General features: G+C 41.4%; 1 protein-coding gene across 2 annotated transcripts in view; it reads right to left on the bottom strand.

The window, feature by feature from the left end:
• Window positions 1-337: 337 nt before the first annotated feature.
• LOC113537509 (interferon-induced GTP-binding protein Mx) overlaps window positions 338-22,831 on the bottom strand; it is a 28,537-nt gene continuing 6,043 nt past the window's right edge. Inside the window, exons 2-17 of one of the 2 annotated variants that reach the window (XM_034299995.2) lie at window positions 14,633-14,890; window positions 13,751-14,414; window positions 11,063-11,149; window positions 10,892-10,947; window positions 10,610-10,806; window positions 10,228-10,365; window positions 9,707-9,861; window positions 9,476-9,614; window positions 8,341-8,539; window positions 8,179-8,257; window positions 7,363-7,485; window positions 7,144-7,276; window positions 6,728-6,886; window positions 1,556-1,632; window positions 1,218-1,436; window positions 338-835 (exon numbers count right to left, since the gene is read on the bottom strand). In XM_034299995.2, the coding sequence (XP_034155886.2) occupies window positions 611-835; window positions 1,218-1,436; window positions 1,556-1,632; window positions 6,728-6,886; window positions 7,144-7,276; window positions 7,363-7,485; window positions 8,179-8,257; window positions 8,341-8,539; window positions 9,476-9,614; window positions 9,707-9,861; window positions 10,228-10,365; window positions 10,610-10,806; window positions 10,892-10,947 (1,899 nt within the window). In that variant the 5' untranslated portion in view covers window positions 11,063-11,149; window positions 13,751-14,414; window positions 14,633-14,890 and the 3' untranslated portion in view covers window positions 338-610. Of the gene's footprint in view, window positions 836-1,217; window positions 1,437-1,555; window positions 1,633-5,831; window positions 6,096-6,727; window positions 6,887-7,143; window positions 7,277-7,362; window positions 7,486-8,178; window positions 8,258-8,340; window positions 8,540-9,475; window positions 9,615-9,706; window positions 9,862-10,227; window positions 10,366-10,609; window positions 10,807-10,891; window positions 10,948-11,062; window positions 11,150-13,750; window positions 14,415-14,632; window positions 14,891-22,831 lie in introns of those variants that run through there. The other variant, XM_034299997.2, reaches the window with a different exon arrangement.

The following is a 22,831-nucleotide window of genomic DNA, read 5'->3' on the forward strand; positions in this document are numbered from 1 at the left end:
CTGCTTCCAACACATCAACTTCAAGAATTGACTATTTACTTGCTGCCTAATATACCCCACCCCTTGACAGATGCCACTGTAATGACATAATGTTATTCACTTCACTTGTCAGTGGTTTTAATGTTATGGCTAATTGGTGTATGCTCTATTAGATCATGTTTGTGGTAATGAAGGCTGGAGGTAAAAGAATCCACTGAAATTGTGAAATGAATGGTGACTTTGGAAATGCAATGGTATGGTGGAATTTTGCTCTTTAAATCCACATTTTCTGATAAACTGTATCAACCAAGTAATACTTCCAGGATTCTGTAATTAAGAAAAAGAAACTGTCCAAGTATTTTAATAACCTTCATGTCGCATATCCAACCGCTGAGCACTTTATTAGGATCACCTATACATCTACTAATTCATGCAATCTAATCAGCCAATTGTGTGGCAGCAGTGCAATGCATAAAATCATGCAGATACGGGCCCGCAGCTTTAGGTAATGTTCACATCAGAATAGGGAAAAAAATGTGATCTCTGTGACTTTGACCGTGGGATGATTGTTGGTGCCAGACGGGCTGGTTTGAGTATTTCTATAGCTACTGATCTGGGATTTTCACTGGATTCAAACAAAGTTGCTGAGTTTCTCTTGAGCAAGGGTAAGACGGTCCATGCGGTTCTGCATGTCAATGCGATGTCTGCTGGCATTCGACTCTTCACGCAATGCATCGGCCACGTTGGCACCGTCCATTAAACCCAGCATCTCACTGCACAACAGATGAGCGGATTCCTTAAGCATGAAGTATCGGATCAGCATGGGAACCTGGTCAGCCAAGCGCTGCACCACGATCTGTCAGGAGAGGGAAAAATCGCTAACACAAACAGTTTCCAGGTTTTTCGGTAAATGTCTAATAGATGTGTATTTTTCTTATCTCTTGTACTTGTAAAGCATTAAACATTTAGTAGATCAGTTTTGCCCACAATGATGTACTACTAGCATAGCACCAAATACAATTTTTAATAATTAAAAATATCTTAATCCCAGAACTTTTAGACAACATATATAATTTGCATATTATACATACCCTACTGTTTAAATGTATCTATGATAATAATAATAATAATAATAATAATAATAATAATAATAATAATAATGATGAATGAAGCCGAAATAAAATGTACTTTTGGATTGATGTATATAGTTCATTAACCACTTAACTACTAAAATATACCTCATAGTAAGCCCGCAGCATTTCAGGATATTTGTTTCTGTTGTCAAACCCAGCAAAGTTGTCTTCTGAAGCCTTTTGTTCCTCAGCAGAGTGAGTCTCATTCAAAGTCTTGAAGTAGATGCCATCTTGAGTGTAGACCAGTTGCTCCATCTCAAACTGCTCCATGATCCTCTGCTCCACCTTGGCTTCCTGCTTTGACTGAATGTTGTCTATCTTGTTCTGGGATGTTGATTTTAAGTATGTGATTACAGAGCTTCACAATGATTGGATTTAACCATTTCAGAAATATTTCACACTTTCAGGATACAAATGCTTTAAAACTTAAAAATAATATTTACCGTTGCAACACACTGGAGGAAAGGGTAGTTGAGGAAGCAGGTTTTGGAAACATCTGAAAATTGTTTCTGAATGGTGTCTGAAACACACAAGTTTATACAATATACTGTATACAATCGCTGAATTACTATATTCGCCAATGCCTTGTTTTTTTTTTTGTGCCCTTTTAAAGGCATTATACAACATGCTGCGTTTTATTCTTATTCACTTCAAGAGAGAACAAAGAGAGGCTGGTGAGGCAAATTGCTGTGGTATAATAGTAATAAAACACTTTAGGTTGTGCTGTTATTGAAGATTTTTATTGGTAACAGTGGCTCTGCTTTGTGCCAGGCCACATCTCACCATCCCAGTGTTGATTATTTTTCTATAATAACATTTCCCAGTGTTTTATTCTTTAGGTAAAATACACTATTGTGGTGAATGTCTATAAATAGAACTGCCTGATCTAATGCCATCTTGCCACACAGTGTTTAGAGCTGTTCAAAAATACACTGCAGAGACAGTATAATTACTGAATCTTTATGTACATGCCAAAGAAGTCTACATATGTCCTAGGAGTGATAGTACAGGTAATATTCTAAATGTTATTTGGCCTTAATCAGATACAGTATTCTCATTCCTAAACTTGTCGTGGAAAGCTCTTGTTCCAGTATACTGTACTAAAAAGGATTTACATGTAATCCCACAAGTTTCCCATTTAATTCAATTTAGTTGCAGGTTGTAACATTATTGTCACGGCAAAAACGGAGGCGGATTCAGTAGCGAGTAAAGCGAGGCTATAATGAGGTTGCAGAAACTGAACAAGCAGAACGGACAGTCCCAGGAAGCCAGCTGGACACAGTAATCCTCCTGAGAACAGGGCATGCAGCGCAACCGCGGAGCTGAAACAACACAAACATGAAGACAACGAACTGACAAAAGACAGGACAAACGCTGAGGTAAAAATAGAGCCGGTAATGAGTGGCAGCTGAAAGCAATGACTAATTAACCGTAGTACATGAAACGGCCAGAAGGGGCCGGTGAACCCATGAACCGTGACAGTACCCCTCCTCCTAGGAGCGCCTCTCGGCGCTACCAGGAGAACCTACCCGTTGATTGTAATCATCGATAAGGGAGTGATCCAATATGTCCCTGGCCGGGACCCAACTTCTCTCCTCCGGACCGTAACCTTCCCAGTCCACCAGATACTGGAATCCGCGTCCCCTCCGTCCAGAGTCCAGAATGTGGTTAACCGAATAAATGGGCGGATTAATAGGCGAGTGAAAAACAGGTTTCAATTTGGATACGTGGAACACAGGATGGATTCTCCTGTACGCTGGAGGAAGTTTGAGGCAGACTGCCACTGGGCTAAGAATCTTAGTGACAATGAATGGGCCAATGAATTTGGGAGCCAATTTACTCGAAACGGAGAGGAGCGGAATATCTTTACTAGAAAGCCACACTTTTTGACCGACGACGTAAACGGGAGGCTTCGACCGGTGGCGATCAGCCTGAGCCTTGGTGCGCACACCCACCCGGAGAAGTGTCTGACGAACAGTTGTCCAGGTGCGACGGCACTTCTGGACGAAGGCGTGGGCAGAGGGAACCGTGACTTCGGATTCCAGGCTGGGAAAAATAGGTGGCTGGTACCCTAAGCTACACTCAAACGGAGTAAGGCCCGTGGATGACACTGGCAATGAATTGTCCGCCTTCGAGAACCGGTCCACTATGGTCAAAACCACCGTGTTACCCTGGGACGGAGGGAGGGCGGAAACGAAATCTAACGCTATATGTGCTACGACGTCAGACCTTAACCTCTCCGGCACAAATAACCGACCCGGTGGGCACCCGGACGGAGGCGTTACCCCTTGTAAGGCCGTGCGGACCTTAGACTCAATCTCCCAAGTGATGGTGGAGACCACAAGTCTCTCGGGCAAAATAAGCTCGGGAGTAGTCTGCCGATCGGAACCATCAAAAACGCAGGACAAGGCGTCAGGCTTGACGTTCTTAGAGCCCGGACGATACGAGATGGAAAAAACGAAACGACCGAAAAAAAGAGCCCACCGAGCCTGCCTGGAGTTAAGACGTTTGGCCGATCTGATATATTCAAGGTTCTTATGATCAGTCCAGACGATAAAAGGCACCCCCGAACCTTCCAACCAATGACGCCACTCCTCCAAGGCCAACTTAATCGCCAACAGCTCTCTATTACCAATGTCATAATTCTGTTCGGCGAGAGACAGGCGATGAGAAAAAAAGGCACACGGATGCATCTTGCCGTCCGCGGAGGAGTGCTGGGACAAAACCGCGCCCACCCCCACCTCCGAAGCGTCGACCTCCACCACATACTGACACGACGGATCAGGGGCAATAAGAATAGGGGCCAAAACAAAGCGGCTCTTGAGGTTGGTAAAAGCAGTGTGGGCTGCGCTCGACCAGCTAAACGCCGTCTTGGTGGAGGTCAAGGCGGTCAGAGGGGCGGTGAGTTGGCTGAAGTTGCGAATGAAACGCCGGTAAAAATTGGCGAACCCCAGAAACCTCTGCAGGGCCTTGCGAGAGCCAGGGGCTGGCCAATCCACCACAGCCTTGATCTTATTGGGATCCATGCGCACCCCCCCAGACGACACGATGAACCCCAGGAATGGAACGGACTGTGCATGAAAAACGCATTTCTCCGCCTTGACAAAAAGCCCATTCTCGAGCAGCCGAAGGAGCACTCGCCTGACGTGCTGAACATGTTCCTGGAGAGAGGAGGAAAAAAATCAATATGTCATCCAGGTAGACATATATGAACTGATCAACCATATCTCTCAGCACGTCATTAACGAGTGCCTGAAAAACCGCCGGAGCGTTAGACAGCCCGAAAGTCATAACCAGGTATTCAAAATGCCCCCTGGGGGTATTAAAGGCAGTTTTCCACTCATCCCCCTCCCTTATGCAAACCAGATGATAGGCGTTGCGCAGGTCAAGTTTAGTGAAAACAGAACTAGACACAGACGAACAGGCAGACACAAGACAATTAACATGACAATATTCGCTCCATGATAAGACCGTACTGGAACGCCAATTAATGTGAGGGTTATGGAGCGAGAGCCAGGGGTGACCTAAGACAACAGGACCGAGCGGGGAGTCGGCGAGAAGGAAGCATATCTCCTCCAAGTGATTCCCCAACGTGATGAGTGTTAACGGGCCGGTGGTGTGTGAGATTTTGGAGAGAGTTTGGCCATTGAGCGCACTGACGGAGATGGGCTGGTTAAGCATAGACACCAGCAGGTGAAGTTGGAGAGCTTGAAGGTGAAGTACCTTCCGCTCCAGAGTCCAAAAGGGCTTGACCGGGGTGAAGTGTGCTTCCTTGCTGCAGCCGTACCGGAAGGAGCGTTGTGGAAGAGGCTTTACCCGCCGCCATTCCACCCGACAGTAACCTCTGATCTACGGTCGGGCGGTGGCTTTTACCGGGCAGCCCGAGGCAATGTGTCCCGCCCCTCCGCAATATAGGCACAATCCTCTCTTCCGACGGCGATCCTTTTCCTCCCGGGACAGTCGGGCTCTGCCCACCTGCATGGGCTCCGGATTGTGTGCAGGGCTGACCGCATCGCTGGAGAGGGAAACCGGGAGATCCACGGCAACCGGAACTGCGCGTCGTAGCCCCGGCTGTTCCTGCTGCTGTAGGTGTGCGTCCACCTTAATGGCCAGGGCGATAAGCCCGTCCAGGGACGTTGGGAGCTCTAGCATGAATATCTCCCTCTGGATGCTGTCTGCCAGCCCATGCAGGAACATATCCCACTGCGCCTCCTCGTTCCAATTACACTCAGCCGCCAGGGTGCGGAACTCGATAGAGTAATCTGACACCGGAAGGTCGCCTTGCCGTAAGTCGGCCAGCTTCCGAGCTGCCTCGCGTCCCGTCACGGCCCGATCAAAAAACCCTCCTCATCTCCTCGGCGAGTGTCTGGAACGAGGCACAGCACGGGTGTTGTTTTTCCCATACCGCTGTCCCCCACAACGCCGCCTTCCCCGACAGTAAGGTCAGCACCAGTGCCACCTTAGATCGCTCGGTGGAGAAGGTCTGGGGCTGGAGAGAAAAAAAAAGCGAGCATTTTGTCAGAAAGGCACGGCAGAGCCGCGGCTCACCAGAGTATGGGGCGGGAGGTGGTAGGCGTGGCTCGGGTTGAGGAGTAAGCGGCGATTGAGGGGTTAAATCTTGAGGAGCTGGCGCAGTGGGTGACGTCACCGGTCCGGTTCTGAGTAGTTGCACTTGGGCAGTGAGCTCGGACACCTGCGCCACCAAAGCCTGTACCGCGCGGCCCGTGGCGACCATCTGTTCCTCCTGCCTGTCGAGACGCGCGGCCGTGTCCGAGAGAAAACTGTTGACTCCGACGGCACTCGCTGAATCCATAATATTGGTCAGTTCGTTCTGTCACGGCAAAAACGGAGGCGGATTCAGTAGCGAGTAAAGCGAGGCTTTAATGAAGTTGCAGAAACTGAACAAGCAGAACGGACAGTCCCAGGAAGCCAGCTGGACACAGTAATCCTCCCGAGAACAGGGCACGCAGCGCAACCGCGGAGCTGAAACAACACAAACATGAAGACAACGAACTGACAAAAGACAGGACAAACGCTGAGGTAAAAATAGAGCCGGTAATGAGTGGCAGCTGAAAGCAATGACTAATTAACCGTAGTACATGAAACGGCCAGAAGGGGCCGGTGAACCCATGAACCGTGACAATTATAAAATGTGAAGCAGGTTACTTATGTAAGCCACTGTACAAACTCAATTTAAATGTGTTTATTTATCAGCATTTATCTGAAAGGTACATGGTATATACAGTATATCACCTACAAAAAATGCACTGACAATTCATTACCCAGAACAATCATTTTTCCAAATTAATCTGTAATTTGGAAAAATGATTGTTCTGGGTAATGAATTGTCAGTGCATTTTTTGTAGGTGATATACTGTATATACCATGTACCTTTCAGATAAATGCTGATAAATAAACACATTTAAATTAAGCCGTAATTTGGAAAAATGATTGTTCTTGGTAATGAATTGTCATTTCATTTTTTGTAGGTGATATACTGTATATACCATGTACCTTTCAGATAAATGCTGATAAATAAACACATTTAAATTGAGTTGTTTATGCTATTGGTCTTCTAAACTGAAAGCTGATGAATGAAAGTTGTAATAACCTACCTCTGATGACCCTAAGTGTGTCAATGGCTGGTCCTGTTAGCTGGATCACAAGCTTCTGCACCACCATCTCAAACACCCTGTAGTCACTGAAACCAGGCAGCTCACGTCCTCTGTGCATCAGGTCATATTCATTCACCACGTCCTGGACCGTTTTGTGAACTGTGTTGGGTTTAAAATTTGACCAAAATCAACTTCCCCATCAGAATCCATCAATTCCAATCCTTTAATTGGAATTTCCACATGGCTTATTTTAGCAGCTCTAGACCAATACTAGACAACGTTTATTAAAAGTACTTGTTCCTCTATTTCATAGTTCTCTCCATGGAGACAATATGGTTTTTTAGGAAATATATATTGGCCCTTGAAAACTATTAAAATCATTTGGCATACATTCTGCATATGGACTGTGTACTCACATGATGACTTTGTGTTGTCAAGATGGTCCTTCCACTTTTTGAATTCAGACCGAAGCAGTACAAACAAGTTGTCATTGTTGACCACTTCGCCAGATGCCAAGCGATTGATCTTATTGTTAAATTTTGACAAGGTCTGAAAGAACAAGCAACCATGAGCAAGATTTAGGCAGGGTGGTATTGGGCTCTGAATTAAAAAAAAATAAAAAGAAAGTTACACACATCAATAAAAAAAGTTTTCCTCTTCTTTGGGTCCAGTGGTGGGCCAGGTTCACACTGACTTAGCTCTTTCCTCAAGCTCCACAGCTGCTTCTTCATCTCCTCTGAGATCAGAGGTAATGATTTCTTTAAAAAAAAAAAAAAAAAAAAAAAAAAAAAACACAGCAAAATTAGATCATAAAAACTACAATTAATGAGCTAATATTTTGTCACACAGCCTTTGGACAAGTATGCAGTCACCATGTAGCTTTTGTGTCACCATGCTTCGCAGTCACCATGTAGCGTTAATGATTCCAGTTATGCTTTTTTCCACAAAATTCCACAACTGTTTTTTATTTTAGCTTAGACCATAGAGTATTGCAGTGTCACATGTTCATGTGTGTCAGAGTGAAGCACACGTGGTGCAATGAAGCTCAGTTATAGGGGATATGTGAGCTTCATTTGGGCTTATATTTTTCAGCCAGCTTCACCGACACATCCATAACACCTCATCAGCACTGATTTAGATGCAGCATGTGAACAGTCATGAGTGTAATGAACATGAATGAGGTAAATTAGTTACTCTATTATCCTAGCTATAGATATTAGATTTTAGTCCTACCATCTCATATATTGACCAGCTGTCATTGGTGATTGCTTTTGTGTCATCTATCAACCCTCTGTATCAACCTAATCAACCTTTCTGTGACAATTACTGCCTTTACTGATTTCTGTACATAATGCCTATTTCTGTACATAATGCCAAACTGGTCTTACTTACAATGAAACATAATTATAAATAATAGTATAAAAAAAAGTGTAAAAAGAGTAGAAACATACTTTGATGTGATCAACCAGGTCTTGAGTCAGTTTGGTGGAAAGACACTGAATAGTTGCTTTGTCCTCATACAACAGGCAACTGGCAATAAATAAAAATCACAGTAAGTTCCCAGTTATCACAAGTGGGTCAAATGTTATAAATAATGAATGAGTTCTTCATACCTGAAGAATTCATGATGTCTGAAGAATTCCCTCTCTACTCGAGTGGCCTCAGACAGAGAGATCTTATCATCAATTTGCTTTTGGCCACGGCACTTGACGATGATATATCCTTTGCTTAAGGGAATGACCTGATTTTGGATTACATCCAATATGTTCTTCTCTGTTCCCCTGTCTATAAGGTCTGGCTTTGTAAGAATAGCTGTTAAAATAAATAAATGTATAATAAATGTATAATAATAATAATAATAATAATAATAATAATGATAATAATAATAATAATGAATAGCAAGCTATTACGAGTCCAAGGACTTTATGATGGAGGAAAATGAGAATCCATTTCATCATCCCTGGTTTCCAAAGAGATTTGAAAATCAACTTTGCAATCAAATTTATTTGTATGTTACAGATTAACTGTGCTGAATATCAAAAGTGCATTTTTGAGAATGCAATGGCTCAAATTTCACAAAGATTAGACAAAGTTTCTAGGTGAAGAAGCAAAAAAAAAAAAAAAAAGTTTTTGGGCAAATTCAAAATGGCCAACTTCCCACAAATCACAGCTCAAGATCACTCAAGATACATCACGCACACTCAGCACCTGATATGGAATAATCAGAAAGAAGAATCATGATCTGTTTTTGTGTGAAGAAGTTAAACCCTTAACCATAAAAACACGCCCTTACTTCCTGTTATGGAGAATTCACTGTCAAATTCTTTTGTGAACAAACTGCTCCACATAAGTTTTCTTCAGGTTGGTCCCATGATGATGTTATGATTGAATAAAATTTGTAGGAGAAGAAGCAAAAAAAAAATAAAAATCCTGCTGGTGTTAAAAATGGTGGAAAATCCAACATGATGGAAATTAACATAATGGTATCCATTGAACTGACCATGACCCAAAGAATTGGAGGAAAGTGTACATTACCACAAAGTTGCATGGCAGAATTATTATTGCAAACATTTTGCTGTGTTGGTGGCTCAGATTGTCCTCTATCAGTGTGGCAAATTTTAGTGTACAAAGCATTCTACGGGTTGCCATAGACTATGCAGAAGTAAAATAATTATATATGCATCATCATTATTATTATTATTATTATTATGTTGCTGTTTTTCTTAAGTAGTTTGGTTGACACTTTACCCAATGTCCTTTTTCCTTCAGGATCCACTTCCTGTGCCATTTTCAGAGCTTCTGTTGTTGCAATGTCAACATTACATGGGACTACGACCAAATTTATAGTTTGATCCTTCTCTATATATTTCCATATGAGATTTTTGATCTAGACAATAATAAGACAAGCAATGTTAGAATTAAATTAAAAGGCCTTAATATGGCTAGCAAAAAAAATGTCAAGTCACAGTTTACACTAACTTTATGTCCAATGTCGTCAGGTTGACCTTTTACAGGAACTCGTGCAATCCCAGGGAGATCGATCAGTGTGAGGTCACATGTATCAGGAGCCATGATCTCCAGAGTGATGAGTTCATCACAAATTCCAACGCCTTCTCCAGCCAGCTCATTCTGGGCTGTTAGAGAGATGTATATAATATCATAAAAAAAAGAAACATATCATCTCCTTGAAGCTTTACAAGGCATTATTAGGGCTGTTAAATGTTTTGTCACTAGATTATGAAGAGGTATACACATACTTCTAACGATTTATGATAATGATCTTCATAAAAATTGTTTGGGTAAAAACTGTTGACTAATGGACATTGTATTTTTTTTTTTTTTTAATCTAATGGACAAGTCTTAGTTAAAAGACATTACCACGGAATAGAAATACTAAAGCAGAACCTGACAGCAAGGTTCCTCTTTCAGAACCCTAAGAAAGGAATTTTATCTGTTTGTCTTTATCTGTTTATTTTATTATTCTCACTAATTTTACCAACCTGCCTCAACGTAACCCTCAACCAGTGTTGGGTCATCAAACTCAACGAACTGTTCTTTGTAAGATATTACGGCTTTCCATTGAATACCACATTTAATCTTCCTCAGCTTTAGCTCCAGTGGACACCTTGTCACAATACCTAAAGTTGAAAAAGCACATTATACATTAGGTTTTGTTTTCCTAATGTTTCTCCTAATGTCAAACAGACAAATCTCACCCACAGTGTGTGAGTGTGAAAAAGAAGTGAGAATGTTATGGCTTGAATTTTTTTTTAAACTGTCAAATCCTAGAAAATCCAACAATTCAAATGTAACAAGTGGTAATATATATAATATATGCATTATATTTATTACTCTGTAAGAGAAATGGGGAAGAAAACCCACCACTCCCTCTGGGCAATGCCACTCCAGATAGTGCTTCCAGCACAGAGCTTTTTCCAGAACTCTGATCTCCAATTACAGCTATAGTTGGCAAAGCCAAATCTTCTTCAACACCAATCAGCCTCAAAGAGTCAATCAGATCAATATAAGGACGAACTCTCTCCTCTAAATGGCTATGGAAGACCCCCTCCATTGGCTTACTGTGAATAAGTTAAAGGCATCAAGTTTTAAATAAGACAATCACACTAGTTGATCACTGCTTGATCACATTAAATTTATACTGACATCTTTTCACCAGCATAAGCAATGTCTTCATAACTATCTTGTTTACACTCCATCATCTAGGAAACAAAATCCATATGTTTAGCTAATGTAGCATTCCTTTAATGCTTTTTACAAGTAGAAATATTAACTTTTAGTACTCTCACATCATAGAAATGAAGGTATTTTACTTACAGCTACTTGATTTCACAAAAGATGTGAATAAACTGAAAGAACACAGAACCCATATGCCACTCCTCTATCATGGATGTGGATGGAGAACTGTAAGAAAAAAAACACACATTTGTGCAATCAGTTAAGAAACCAAAAGTGAATCTCACATGACCTGTATGGACTTTTCAAGTTTTATTGAAGAATCTAAGAATCACGTTAATCTGAGACCACAACGCAGGGACAGGCCTAATTTGGTGAAGTTTTTGTTCAAAAACTATGAGCAACTCAATCATAAAAACAATAAGACCCACTACCAAGAACTGTCTCTGTTTCATAATTGATCAACAACTAACAGATCTTTAGCTGTTTGGAAAATATCTTAACATTATTTTCACATACTGATTTCTTTGGTTTTTTTAAACTCATTATGACAATATACATTCCAATCAGTCAAATAATAAAATGTGCGATCCTAACACTGTGAATTATCATGCCTACCACCTCCAATAAATAAGAACCTTTCTTTATTTACGTAATTAAATAGCCTGAGAAATATTAATTTGCCAAAATTATATGTGAGAAATAAAACACAACGCAGTGTGCAGTTACAGAAAGATAATTCATGATGGGTAATATGAAAAAGTTGATGATTTTCCAGTAACAGAATGATTTGCCAGTAACAGAATGAAATGATTAGTTTCATTTTGACTTACAGCCCTCCATACACCTAAAATAACAATATAACAATAGTGTTGGCATTACACAAAAATCTGGATATGTATTTAAATCATTTGATGTTCTTTATACTAACATAAGATACATAGCCACAAAGTCTCTATTCCTAGGGCCGTATTCTACATATCCATAAATTTCTACATGAATTTGCTGACTTTGTCTGGAGCATGGTTGTTTCTGTAGATAAAGCCATAATTGCTGGAAACTTTAATATTCATTTTGTTAATTCACAAGAACCTCTGAGAACAGCGTTTGTGTCTAATCTAGACTAAATAGGGATCAATCAGAAGAAAATAGTACCCACTCATTACAGTGGACACACCCTTGATTTAATACTCACATTTAGATTAAATATAGAAAACAGAGTCACACTACTGCAGTCTGTGTCAGGACCAAAACACACCGCGGCGTACAAACGTGGCCGCTCCAGACTACACTCTCAGAAACATGGCAGCTTACTCACTCCCAATCACCAGACTTTTGATCACACACACACTATATATAAGAGAAACTCAGTCACTACTTTCTCTGCGAAGTGAACGCTCAGTTTGTGTTCTCACTCCTGACTTTACTAAGCCTTCTGCCTGTGTTTGTTTTCCCGGTTTTGGCTGTTTGTCGTTGTATTTTTGCATCACGTGTTTGATTTGCCTAGTTTATTTTTTTTTTTTTGCTTGTTGCATGATTCTCGTCTGTGTTTTGACTTTGACTGTGCCTGACGTTTTGGATACTTCTGCCTTGAACTTTATTAAAACGTTTGAACAGCATTTGCATCCACTCCACTCACAGTTAGTGACAGTCTGTCAGTCAGTATGTATATACACACACACATATTTGTGACACTCTCCCATGAGAAATGAGGAAGCAGGTGGCAAGCTTGGGAACAACTCATGAGGCGTTTCATGCTACATCTTTTAGTTTCGCTTCTCAGTGGTACACACACGCACACATGCGGCTCTGTGCTGGTTAGCTCCCTCTCTCTCGAGGCGCTCGTCTCTCTCCTTTTTATCCTTGCCACAGCTCACTCATTAGTAGAATTCCCCGCAGGTGTGCTTTCCTTACAACTCATCTTCTCTGGATCCGCCCACCATTCACAAACCGGCACTCGACCAGGCCCCCGCTTCCACATACCCCCACCACACGACTCAGGCTGGGAAGCCATCCGGCCCCGGCACCGCCTCCCCAGCCAGTGCTGCGCACATCCCACACCGTTTTTCACAGCTGCAGGACCCATCCGCTAACATTTCTCTTGCTAACGCTCAAAACCCTGGGTTTGCCCCCAGGATCAGTGGATGGATGAGGTGAGAACTAACCACCGCCTCCACTCTATTCTTTTGCCCCCGGAATTGAATAATGACCGGTACTAGTGGATATTCATGAATATCCCCGTTCACACACCTCACCTTCACCAAACGTGCCTTTCCCAATGCCTCACCTTGAATCAAGCATTGGTGAATTGAGGTCTGGTTACAGCCCAAATCCACCAATGCGTGGTACGTATGCCCTTGAACACTCACTCCGGCGTCACCTAGAAGAGGATGGGTTCCCTTTTGAAACCTGGTTTCTCAAGGTTTCTGCCTCATGTCATTTCAGGGAGTTTTTTCTTGCCACCTCACTTTTTTTTTAATTAGGATAAATCTAAATCTGTATCTACATTCATGGGAAAAAGAAAGTACACCCTTCTTCAATTCTATGTTTTATTTATCAGGGCCTAAATAACAATTGTGTCATCCTCTTCTTAACTTCCATAAACAAACAAGTAACCTTAGGTGACAACAAAAAACACAGCAGATTTTAATATGTAGTCATTTTTCCATAAAGGAAACCAACATTCAGAAACCAGGTGGGAAAAAAATAGTATACCCTTCCTAATGATCCACAATCATTAAGAGAGTAATTAGCAGCCAAATATTACTAATGAAATACACAAGATTAGTTAATCATCAAGAAGTGTGACTACTTCTGTAAAAAAAGAACCTTAGGCAGTTTGGTGTTCTGGAGCACTCGTGTGTGTCTACATCCTGCCAAGAAGAAAGGACATCAGCCATGACCTCAGAAAAGCAACTGTTGCTGCTCATCAATCTGGGAAGGATTATAAGGACATCTCGAAACACAATTGTTATTTATGCCTTGATTAATAAAAACATAAAATTGAAGGAGGGTGTACTTTCTTTTCCTCATGACTGTATATCAAATATCTATAAAGCTGCTTTGTAACAATGTCCATTTTTAAAAGTGCTATATAAATAAAATTGAATTGAATTGAAGTGCCATTATGAAACAAAGAATAACCACTTCAAATTGATGACTTACTTATAGCCATAAACTAATTATTAAGGGTTAAGCATTAAAGGTAACTGCTGTTGTCATTCAGTCATGTTAGTTGCTTATTTGGACATAGGAATTTTGTGTAGCTGGACATTTACAAGTTTTAGTTGAGTACCCCTAATTTATATGGTAAACATTGAAGAAGTAACTCTGTTCTCTTTCGTCCTGACTCAGAGTCTTCACTGAGCAGTTTAGACACGTCAGCCCCATTACACAGGTCCATGGATTCTGCCCGCAACATCACGACAGCTTCTTTCAGCATAAACAGCAGGATCAACATGGGAACAAAATCTGCCAAACGCTGGTAGACAATCTGTTGGAAATAGGAAGAAGAGTTAAGTTCAGTGGTAATGGCATTCATTCAGTGCTGTGAGGATGCAACTGAAAGTAAAATAAAGTAAATTAACTAAGGGAGGTTTGAAAGTTTTTGTCCTGACAGTGACACACAGATAAACCAAAAATAAATTATTGTCACTCTCATTTTTAGCTTCAAGTCACATAAGAAACACCTTTAGCTTTTTTGTCACCTACCTCATAGTAGATTATCCATTTCTCAGGTGTTAGCTTTCTGATGTTGAAGACAGCACAGTTGTTGGAAGAGGTTGCATTCTCTCCAGTATCTAAACACACAGTCTCGTACTCCTGTCTTTGCTCCACGAACCTGAAGTCAACCATCTTCTGGGTGAAAATGGGGTCCTGGGTGTACACGAGTTTTTCCATGCTGATGTACTCCAGGATCCTCTTCTCCACTTTTGCCTCTTGCTGTGACTGAATGTCATCAATCTGATTCTGAAGACATGTACATTGTTGAATTTTATGTTGCCATAAAGAGACTCAAAGAAAATTTTTTTAATTATATAGTCAGAATATTTTTCTGTTTGTATACCATATTCAAATGTTTTTATATGTTTCTTTATTTTGATTCATTTCAGATATATATCAACAGATATATGTAAACCTGTGCACGATAGTGGATTCACCACCTGGGTTCAGCAGAGGACTACAGCACTTAAATGAGCATAGCTTTGCTTAATAAAATACATCATAGACTCACATGATTAAAGATTATTATCCTTTACAAAAGCTTATCTACTTACTTCACAATTAGACAGAAACATATATTATTGTAATCTTCTGGGAAACGTCTCAATGTTAAGTAGTACCTTTGTTTGAGTGGACCCAATTAGTTAGTATGGGATAGTTAGGCATATACAACAGTCTGAAACCTAAGATTTTGTTTGGTCAGTGGAACTAGGGGATCTCTTTCGTCAGGATTAGTCTCCTTGAATAAGCCATACCGTAATAATTCTGCTCTCTCTTCCATCAAAATAGGAATGCTTTTAGGAAAGAAATGTATTGATTTGGTGGTCATTTATGTTGTTCAAGATCCCCATCTTATTTTGTTTGTTAGTTAGAAAATACTGTCACCAAGATCACAACTGTATATACACTGCATTGCCAGGGCTGGACTGGGACAAAAAAAAAAAAAAAATCAGCCCTGGCATTTTTTTGGTCCAGGTGGCCCACCACCACTTATATATATATATATATATATAGTCAGGTCCACAAATATTGGGACATCGACACAATTCTAACATTTTTGGCTCTATACACCACCACAATGGATTTCAAATGAAACGAACAAGATGTGCTTTAACTGCAGACTGTCAGCTTTAATTTGAGGGTATTTACATCCAAATCAGGTGAACGGTGTAGGAATTACAACAGTTTGCATATGTGCCTCCCACTTGTTAAGGGACCAAAAGTAATGGGACAGAATAATAATCATAAATCAAACTTTCACTTTTTAATACTTGGTTGCAAATCCTTTGCAGTCAATTACAGCCCAAAGTCTGGAATGCATAGACATCACCAGACGCTGGGTTTCATCCCTGGTGATGCTCTGCCAGGCCTCTACTGCAACTGTCTTCAGTTCCTGCTTGTTCTTGGGGCATTTTCCCTTCAGTTTTGTCTTCAGCAAGTGAAATGCATGCTCAATCTGTATTTCACATATATATATGTGAAAAGGTCAAAGTATTTATTGAATTAATTTTAATTTATTTAATAAAATATAAGTATGCAACTGTGTACAACATAGAATTTAAAATGTTGCCAGTATTGATAATGCTGCTGTGAAAGTTTCAGAACTGCCAACGAGGAAGAGGCTACTGCTGCAGCAGCCCCTACAGAGAACATGTCGGTAATCTTCGCACATTTCGTGGCATCACCTACAAACTTTTGAGCTTCTTATCCCTGAGCTTTTCAGCACCACCTTTTCTCTTTGGTCTGTCCATTTTGAGAAACCGAGAGGAAAGGGGAGGAGAGGTGAAGCGATATTTACATAAAGCAGGCGGAGCAAGAACCCTCTAGTGGTCACACTCCCAAATTACATAATACTTAATACTTCACTACATCCCCTTCCCCCTGATAACACTAGTCCCTCAAGAACTTGGTCTAATATATCAACAGCATTATGCGAACATTACAAAAAATTTTTTTTTTAAAAAACATTATTTTATTAACTTTATCACATAGCCTAAGCTAGGGACTTCGGGTAGACTGCCTCCATCCCAGTGAGTCCTAGGACGCATTCTTGCCCTGTGGCTGGGGAACTCGCCACTAAGCAAAATCTTTCAAGTAACTGGGCAACTTCCTTGTTCTTGTAGACCTTGTGAGTTCATGCTGCTCCTCTGCTTCCAAAGTCTCTGACACTGAGGCCACTGGTGTATTTCCACTTGCCTGCTGTACAACTCTGTCCTCTGCTGGTGCTGGACTAACTGGTTCAGACAATGGCAACTCCTCCATGTCTTGCAAGGAAGTCTCCAACAACACAGCTGTTCCAGCAGGAGATACCCCATGTCTGGTCCTCACCTGATCAATGTGCCTGTGCACTACCTGGCCATTACTAAGTGCGATGGTATATGACAGAGTTCTGAAGTCAGGGTGAATGAGATCTAGGGTAGACCTCAGCTTTCGTCTGCACAACAGCTCTGCAGGTGATTTTCTGGTAGTCGACTGAGGTGTAATTTGATAACTGAACAATGCTCTTGCTAGCCAGGCTTCAATTGAATCTCCTGTGCTCTTTTCCATTAGACTTTTGAACGTTTGCACAGCTCTTTCAGCCAGTCCATTAGAAGCCGCATGGTAAGGTGCCGTAGTTATGTGCTCGATGCTGTTATGACTCATGAATTCTTGAAATTCCCTACTCGTGAAACAACTGCTGTTGTCTGACAACACTATTTCTGGTAACCCATGCTGACTGAAACTTTGTCTCAGGCACTGGATGGTAACAGCTGATGTAGCGTTATTCAAAGGATACGCCTCTATCCATTTAAATTTCAATGATTCAATGATTTTCTCTTCCACCAGTCTCTGGAGCTCAGCCTCCACCAAGAGCTTGACAGCAAATTCGTCTGGGCTTATAGAATTGTGGTTGGGCCTTGGGGTTGGCATGAATTTTAGCTGTGGTGCCTTTGAGCTGCCCCAGCTCTTCTTTAAACACCTCTGCATGACTGTCTAGCACATCTGCTATCTTCAGTGCTGGCACTGCTGTTACTTGATTCACCAGCTGTGGCAACAGCCTGAAGTCTTTTAGCCAGCCACGCCCGAACAAGTTAGGCCCCTCTCCATCTACCATGACTATCGTCATTTCTTTTCTTACTTTTTGAATTTCCACTGTTACTGTTGCCCAGCACTTCCATCTTTTCCCCTGTACAGGTCTTCAGTTTCAAACTGCAGGGTCTCCATTCCGGCATGTCTGTCTGTTTCCACAACTTAGAATATTGCTCTTTGCTGATGATTGTCACTCCACATCCTGTGTCGACTTCAAAGTCCACTTCCATGCCATTCACATTCACTTTCTGTGTGATAGGAGCCACATTAGGTTGGACTTGGGATACGCTGTATATTGTGTTAATATCACTGGTGTCCTCTCTCTCGTTACTTTCTTCCTCTCTCACAAGATAAGTCCTCCTACCTTTCGCTTTTTTCTCTCCTTTTTGTCCTTTGACTGGAGTCTTTTGGCACCCCACAGCAGTTTGTTTTGACCTGCATGCTCATTTTATGTGTCCCCACTTTCCACATTTATGGCAGAGCTCATTAAGAAACTTACATTCCTCTGGTGCATGTTGTCCTTTGCACCACTATTTCTGGTAACCCATGCTGACTGAAACTTTGTCTCAGGCACTGGATGGTAACAGCCGATGTAGCGTTATTCAAAGGATATGCCTCTATCCATTTAGAGTTAGCATCCACCAGGATCAGGAACATTTTTCCTTGCCACGGACCTGCATAACCAATATGGATCCTTCTCCATGGTAGCTTTGGAATTTCCCAAGGGTGTAAAGGTGCACAAGGAGGGGTGTTCCTGTTCTCCTGACATCTGGCACATGCTTTTACCAGTCTTTCCTTTGCATCTGTAACACACCATGTTTTTTTTTTTCTCCCTTTTTTCTCAGCTGAGTACACTCTATGCACTGCCGTTGTTCCTTTAAGTGACTTCATATTTTGTCCTCCCTCATCAACTAACAATCCTTGCAAATCTCTCAGGTTTCTGTTTGCAGACTCCATTGCCTGGCAGATGTTATGTGCCTTCTCGAACGTCAACTCCACTTCTGCCAGGAGCCTTCTCTGCATTCGGTCGTCGTTCACTCCACAGACGAGTCTGTCCCGCAGCATTTGTGGAAGTGTGGCCACGTACTCGCAGTGCCGTGCTAACTTTTTCAATTCTGCCACAAAATCAGCAACAGTCTCACCATCTTTCCGTGCACGTGAGTTAAACTTAAATCTTTGCACAATTTCACTTGGCTTAGGATTGTGATGATTTCTTAGAACAGTCACCAGTTCATCATAAGTTTTGTCTCCTGGCTTCGCAGGGCAGAGCAGACTTCTTAATAAACTATATGTGGATGCCCCCACTACACTCAATAGTACTGCTTTCTTTTTATCAGCTCCCTCAATTCCATTAGCTTGGAAAAAATACTTCAGAATTTTTATATATTCATCCCATAATTGTGATGCACTATCGAACGGACTCACCACCCCCACCAGCGTAGTCATTTTGTCTTGTTAATCGAAGGCTAGGACAACTACCTCTACTCTGCTGAACTCTGAGTGGAAAACTCGCTGTTAACCTAGAATGCCCTCTAGTGGTCACACTCCCAAATTACATAATACTTAATACTTCACTACACAAATGTTCCAACAGTATGCAAAATCAGTCACTTGGTGCCTAAGAGACTATTTAGCACCAAGTGACTGATTTTGCATACTGTTGGAACATGTGATACAGCGACTGATGTATACTGTAGAAAGTAGTCCTTTCAAGTAGTGTGACTCATTCTCCAGTTGTTCTAGCTGTAGGCCTAGATACTCTTGTCATGCGTAGGGGATTGCCATTGGTCTTCCAGTAAGCATTTCATGTGGGGTCAAATGTGTGCTACAGTTTCTTGAGCAACTCATGCTCATCAGGACAAGGGGTAACGTGGCTACCCAGTGTCCTGACAAGTTTTTTTCCAATTTGGATTTAATTGTTCCATTTTCTCTTTCTCCTAGTCCAACAGATTGTGGGTGATTCCCACAGGAAAGCTTATGTTTGATGCCCAATTGTTTTGTTAGGCAGCTAATTATGCCGTTTACAAAATGGCTGCCTTGTCCAAGCTGATCATTTTAGGTATACCAAATCTTGGAATTACTTCTCTTGCTAAACATTTAGCAAACCCACCTAGAGAACCTGTCTACCACTACTAGACAGTACCTTTTCCCTTCCTTCTTTTCTGTCATGTCAATAAAGTCCATGTAGATGTCTTTAAATGGGCCTAAAAGACTAGGGATGTGTCCTATTTGGGGCTGAAATGTCTTATGCACTTTATTATTAGTCAAACCGTGACCCGCTCTGCAAAGGAACGGCAACAGTTTCACTGGTGGTACCACTTTCCCTGACACTACACTATGATACCAGCCTGTTTGTTTGTCATAAACCACCCCCTTTGTTGCCACATGGACCTTTCCTCTGGTCTGGTTGACTGTTCTAGGTCAATTAAGCCTTGGATTGACAGGTCAGGGAAACTGGGTGGTGTCTGATTTTCAGTTCTTGTAACCATTTCAGACACAGATTGATGTCTTTGTGGCTTAGTCCGCAGCAGAGTTACCTCTTGTGATAAATTCAGCTCCAGTCCTGTGTGAGGCAAATTTCACAATTGTTAACTGAGAAGGTTCATGAATTGCTGACAATAGTTCTTGGATTTCATTCAGATGTGAGAGTGGTCACTCTGTGCTCTCCTGAAGTCAACAACCATCTGTTTAGTTTTGTCCACATTCAGAGACAGTTTGTTGGCTGACCTTTGCTCACCTTTGTCTTTTATCAAAATCAGTTCTTTGCTTATCCTCCAGGAGGAAGTCACTGTAATGTTGCTCCATGTTATAGTTTCTCTTACATGTATTTTTATGGAGCCTTTTGTAAAGATGCCAGCAGATGCAGATACATGAACAATTCACTATTTATTTTACACCCGAGCTTCAGTAGTCACACTCTGCTATCTCACACAATGTGTGGGTGGGGCGTCGCCTTCTTATGTCATTACAGACTAAATGAGATGCTTGTACATTTAATGTAACCATGTTACAATAGAGTGTGCACCGTGTAGACTACATAGGCAGGGGAATCACTGCTATTAATGCAGAATTTAATAAAACTGTCTCTGCTTACCTTTTTCCCTATGGTGCCCAGCAGTCTTCCCCCTGCCCAGGCAGTCCAATCCACACCACTCCTCCAGTTTATTGCCCTCCTGGCTAATTTATTAAAATTTAAAAATTTAAATTTATATCCGGAATTTATATATTTCTGTAAAGCTACTTTGTGACAATGTCCATTGTTGAAAGCGCTATGCAATTAAATTGGCTTGATGACTGGGTCAGAGCAGCTCCAAAATTGCAGGTTGGCAGAAGGCAAGCCGGTGGAGAAAGTGTGATGCTCTGGGCAATGTTCTGCTGGGAAACCTTGGGTCCCGGTATTCATATAAATGTTACTTTGACACATACCACCTACCTAAACATTGCTGCAGACCAAATACTCCCTTCCATGGCAGTGGTATTCCCTAATGGCAGCGGCCTCTTTCAGCAGGATTATGTTCCCTGCCACACTGTAAAAATTGTTTAGGAATGGTTTGAGGAACATGACAAAGAGTTTAAGGTGTTGACTTGGCCTACAAATTCCCCAGATCTCAATCCAATCGAGCATCTGTGGGATGTGCTGGACAAACAAATCTGCTCCATGGAGGCCCCAACTCGCAACTTACAGGAATTAAAGGATCTGCTACTAACGGCTTGGTGCCAGATACCACAGCACATCTTCAGGAGGTCTTGTGGAGTCCATGCCTTGACAGGTCAGAGTTGTTTTGGAGGCACAAGAGGGACCTACACAATACTAGGCAGGTGGTTTTAATGTTATGGCTGATCGGTGTATATCACTTGTCCACAATGTTGCTTAGTTTCATTTTGACTTGCAGCCCTCCATACACCTGAAATAAACTTTAGAGGACCATGAAACTAGATTCTCTTATTATACCGAGACAGTTTAAATAGTGAATAACTAAACTAGTTGTTTCTTTTCTTTTCTTTCCCTTGTTTCTGTGTCTAGTTTTACTTTTTGTCTTGCAACTTGAGCACAGTGTAAATGAACACTGAATACTTACTGTATCATGTACACATGATTCATCTCTTACCACTGCCTCTGGGTAAAGCCATGCCAGATGGTGCTTCCAAAACAGAGCTCTTCCCAGATCTCTGGTCTCCAAAAACAGCAGATCCTTCTCAAGATCATAAATCATTTCATCCAGAAAGTTGAGGACATCAGATTTAACATACCATCTCATAGTTCTGTTTTGTCAGAGACGCTGGTTTGAGAGCCATTTATCTCAGTTTCAACTTGTCTCACCTTCACAACTTTTTGACATTGTTTCAAATATGAAGTCTACAAACTTTAGTCTACAGCTTTAAGTGTGGTTGTTACTGCTATTATTAATAGCTCCCTTGAAAAAGGAATTGTACCAGCCAATGTACCTTTTAAACATGCGGTGGTTCAGCCACTGTTGAAAAGGCATAATATTGATCAACATGATCTGAATAATTACAGGCCGATCTCCAAGTTATCTTTTATTTCATAAGTCTTGGAAAAAGTTGTTTATTCTCAGATCTCTTTGTACCTGAGTACTTTCAACATTTTTGTTACATTTCAGTCTGGTTTTAGAGAACTCCACAGTACTGAATCTGCTTTGTTAAAGGTCACCAATGATATTTTACTCTATCTTGACTCTGGCTCCTGCTGTCTTTTAATCCTGCTTGATCTAAGTGCAGCTTTTGACACAGAGGACCATGAGATTGTTTTGAAAAGACTGAATCATGTCATTGGGTTTCAGGGATCTGTGTTGAAGAAGTTTGCCTCTTTTCTTAAGGGGAGAACTTTTTCAGGGAGCTGTTTCATAAATATCTTACACAAATGTCTTAGGGTGTTCCCCAGGGTTCCATTTTGGAACCTCTTCTATTTGCTCTATATTCAATTCAATTCAAATTTATTTGTATAGCACTTTTAACAATGGACATTGCCACAAAGCAGCTTTACAGAAATAAATGGATTCACAAAAAAGATATATTGTAAATATGTGAATTTATCCCTGTGAATTTATCCCCAATCAGCAATCCAGAGGCGACGGCGGCAAGGAAAAAACCCCAGAG

The sequence above is a fragment of the Pangasianodon hypophthalmus genome, chromosome 26 (assembly GCF_027358585.1).
Source record: "Pangasianodon hypophthalmus isolate fPanHyp1 chromosome 26, fPanHyp1.pri, whole genome shotgun sequence".
Taxonomy (NCBI): Eukaryota; Metazoa; Chordata; class Actinopteri; order Siluriformes; family Pangasiidae; genus Pangasianodon; species Pangasianodon hypophthalmus.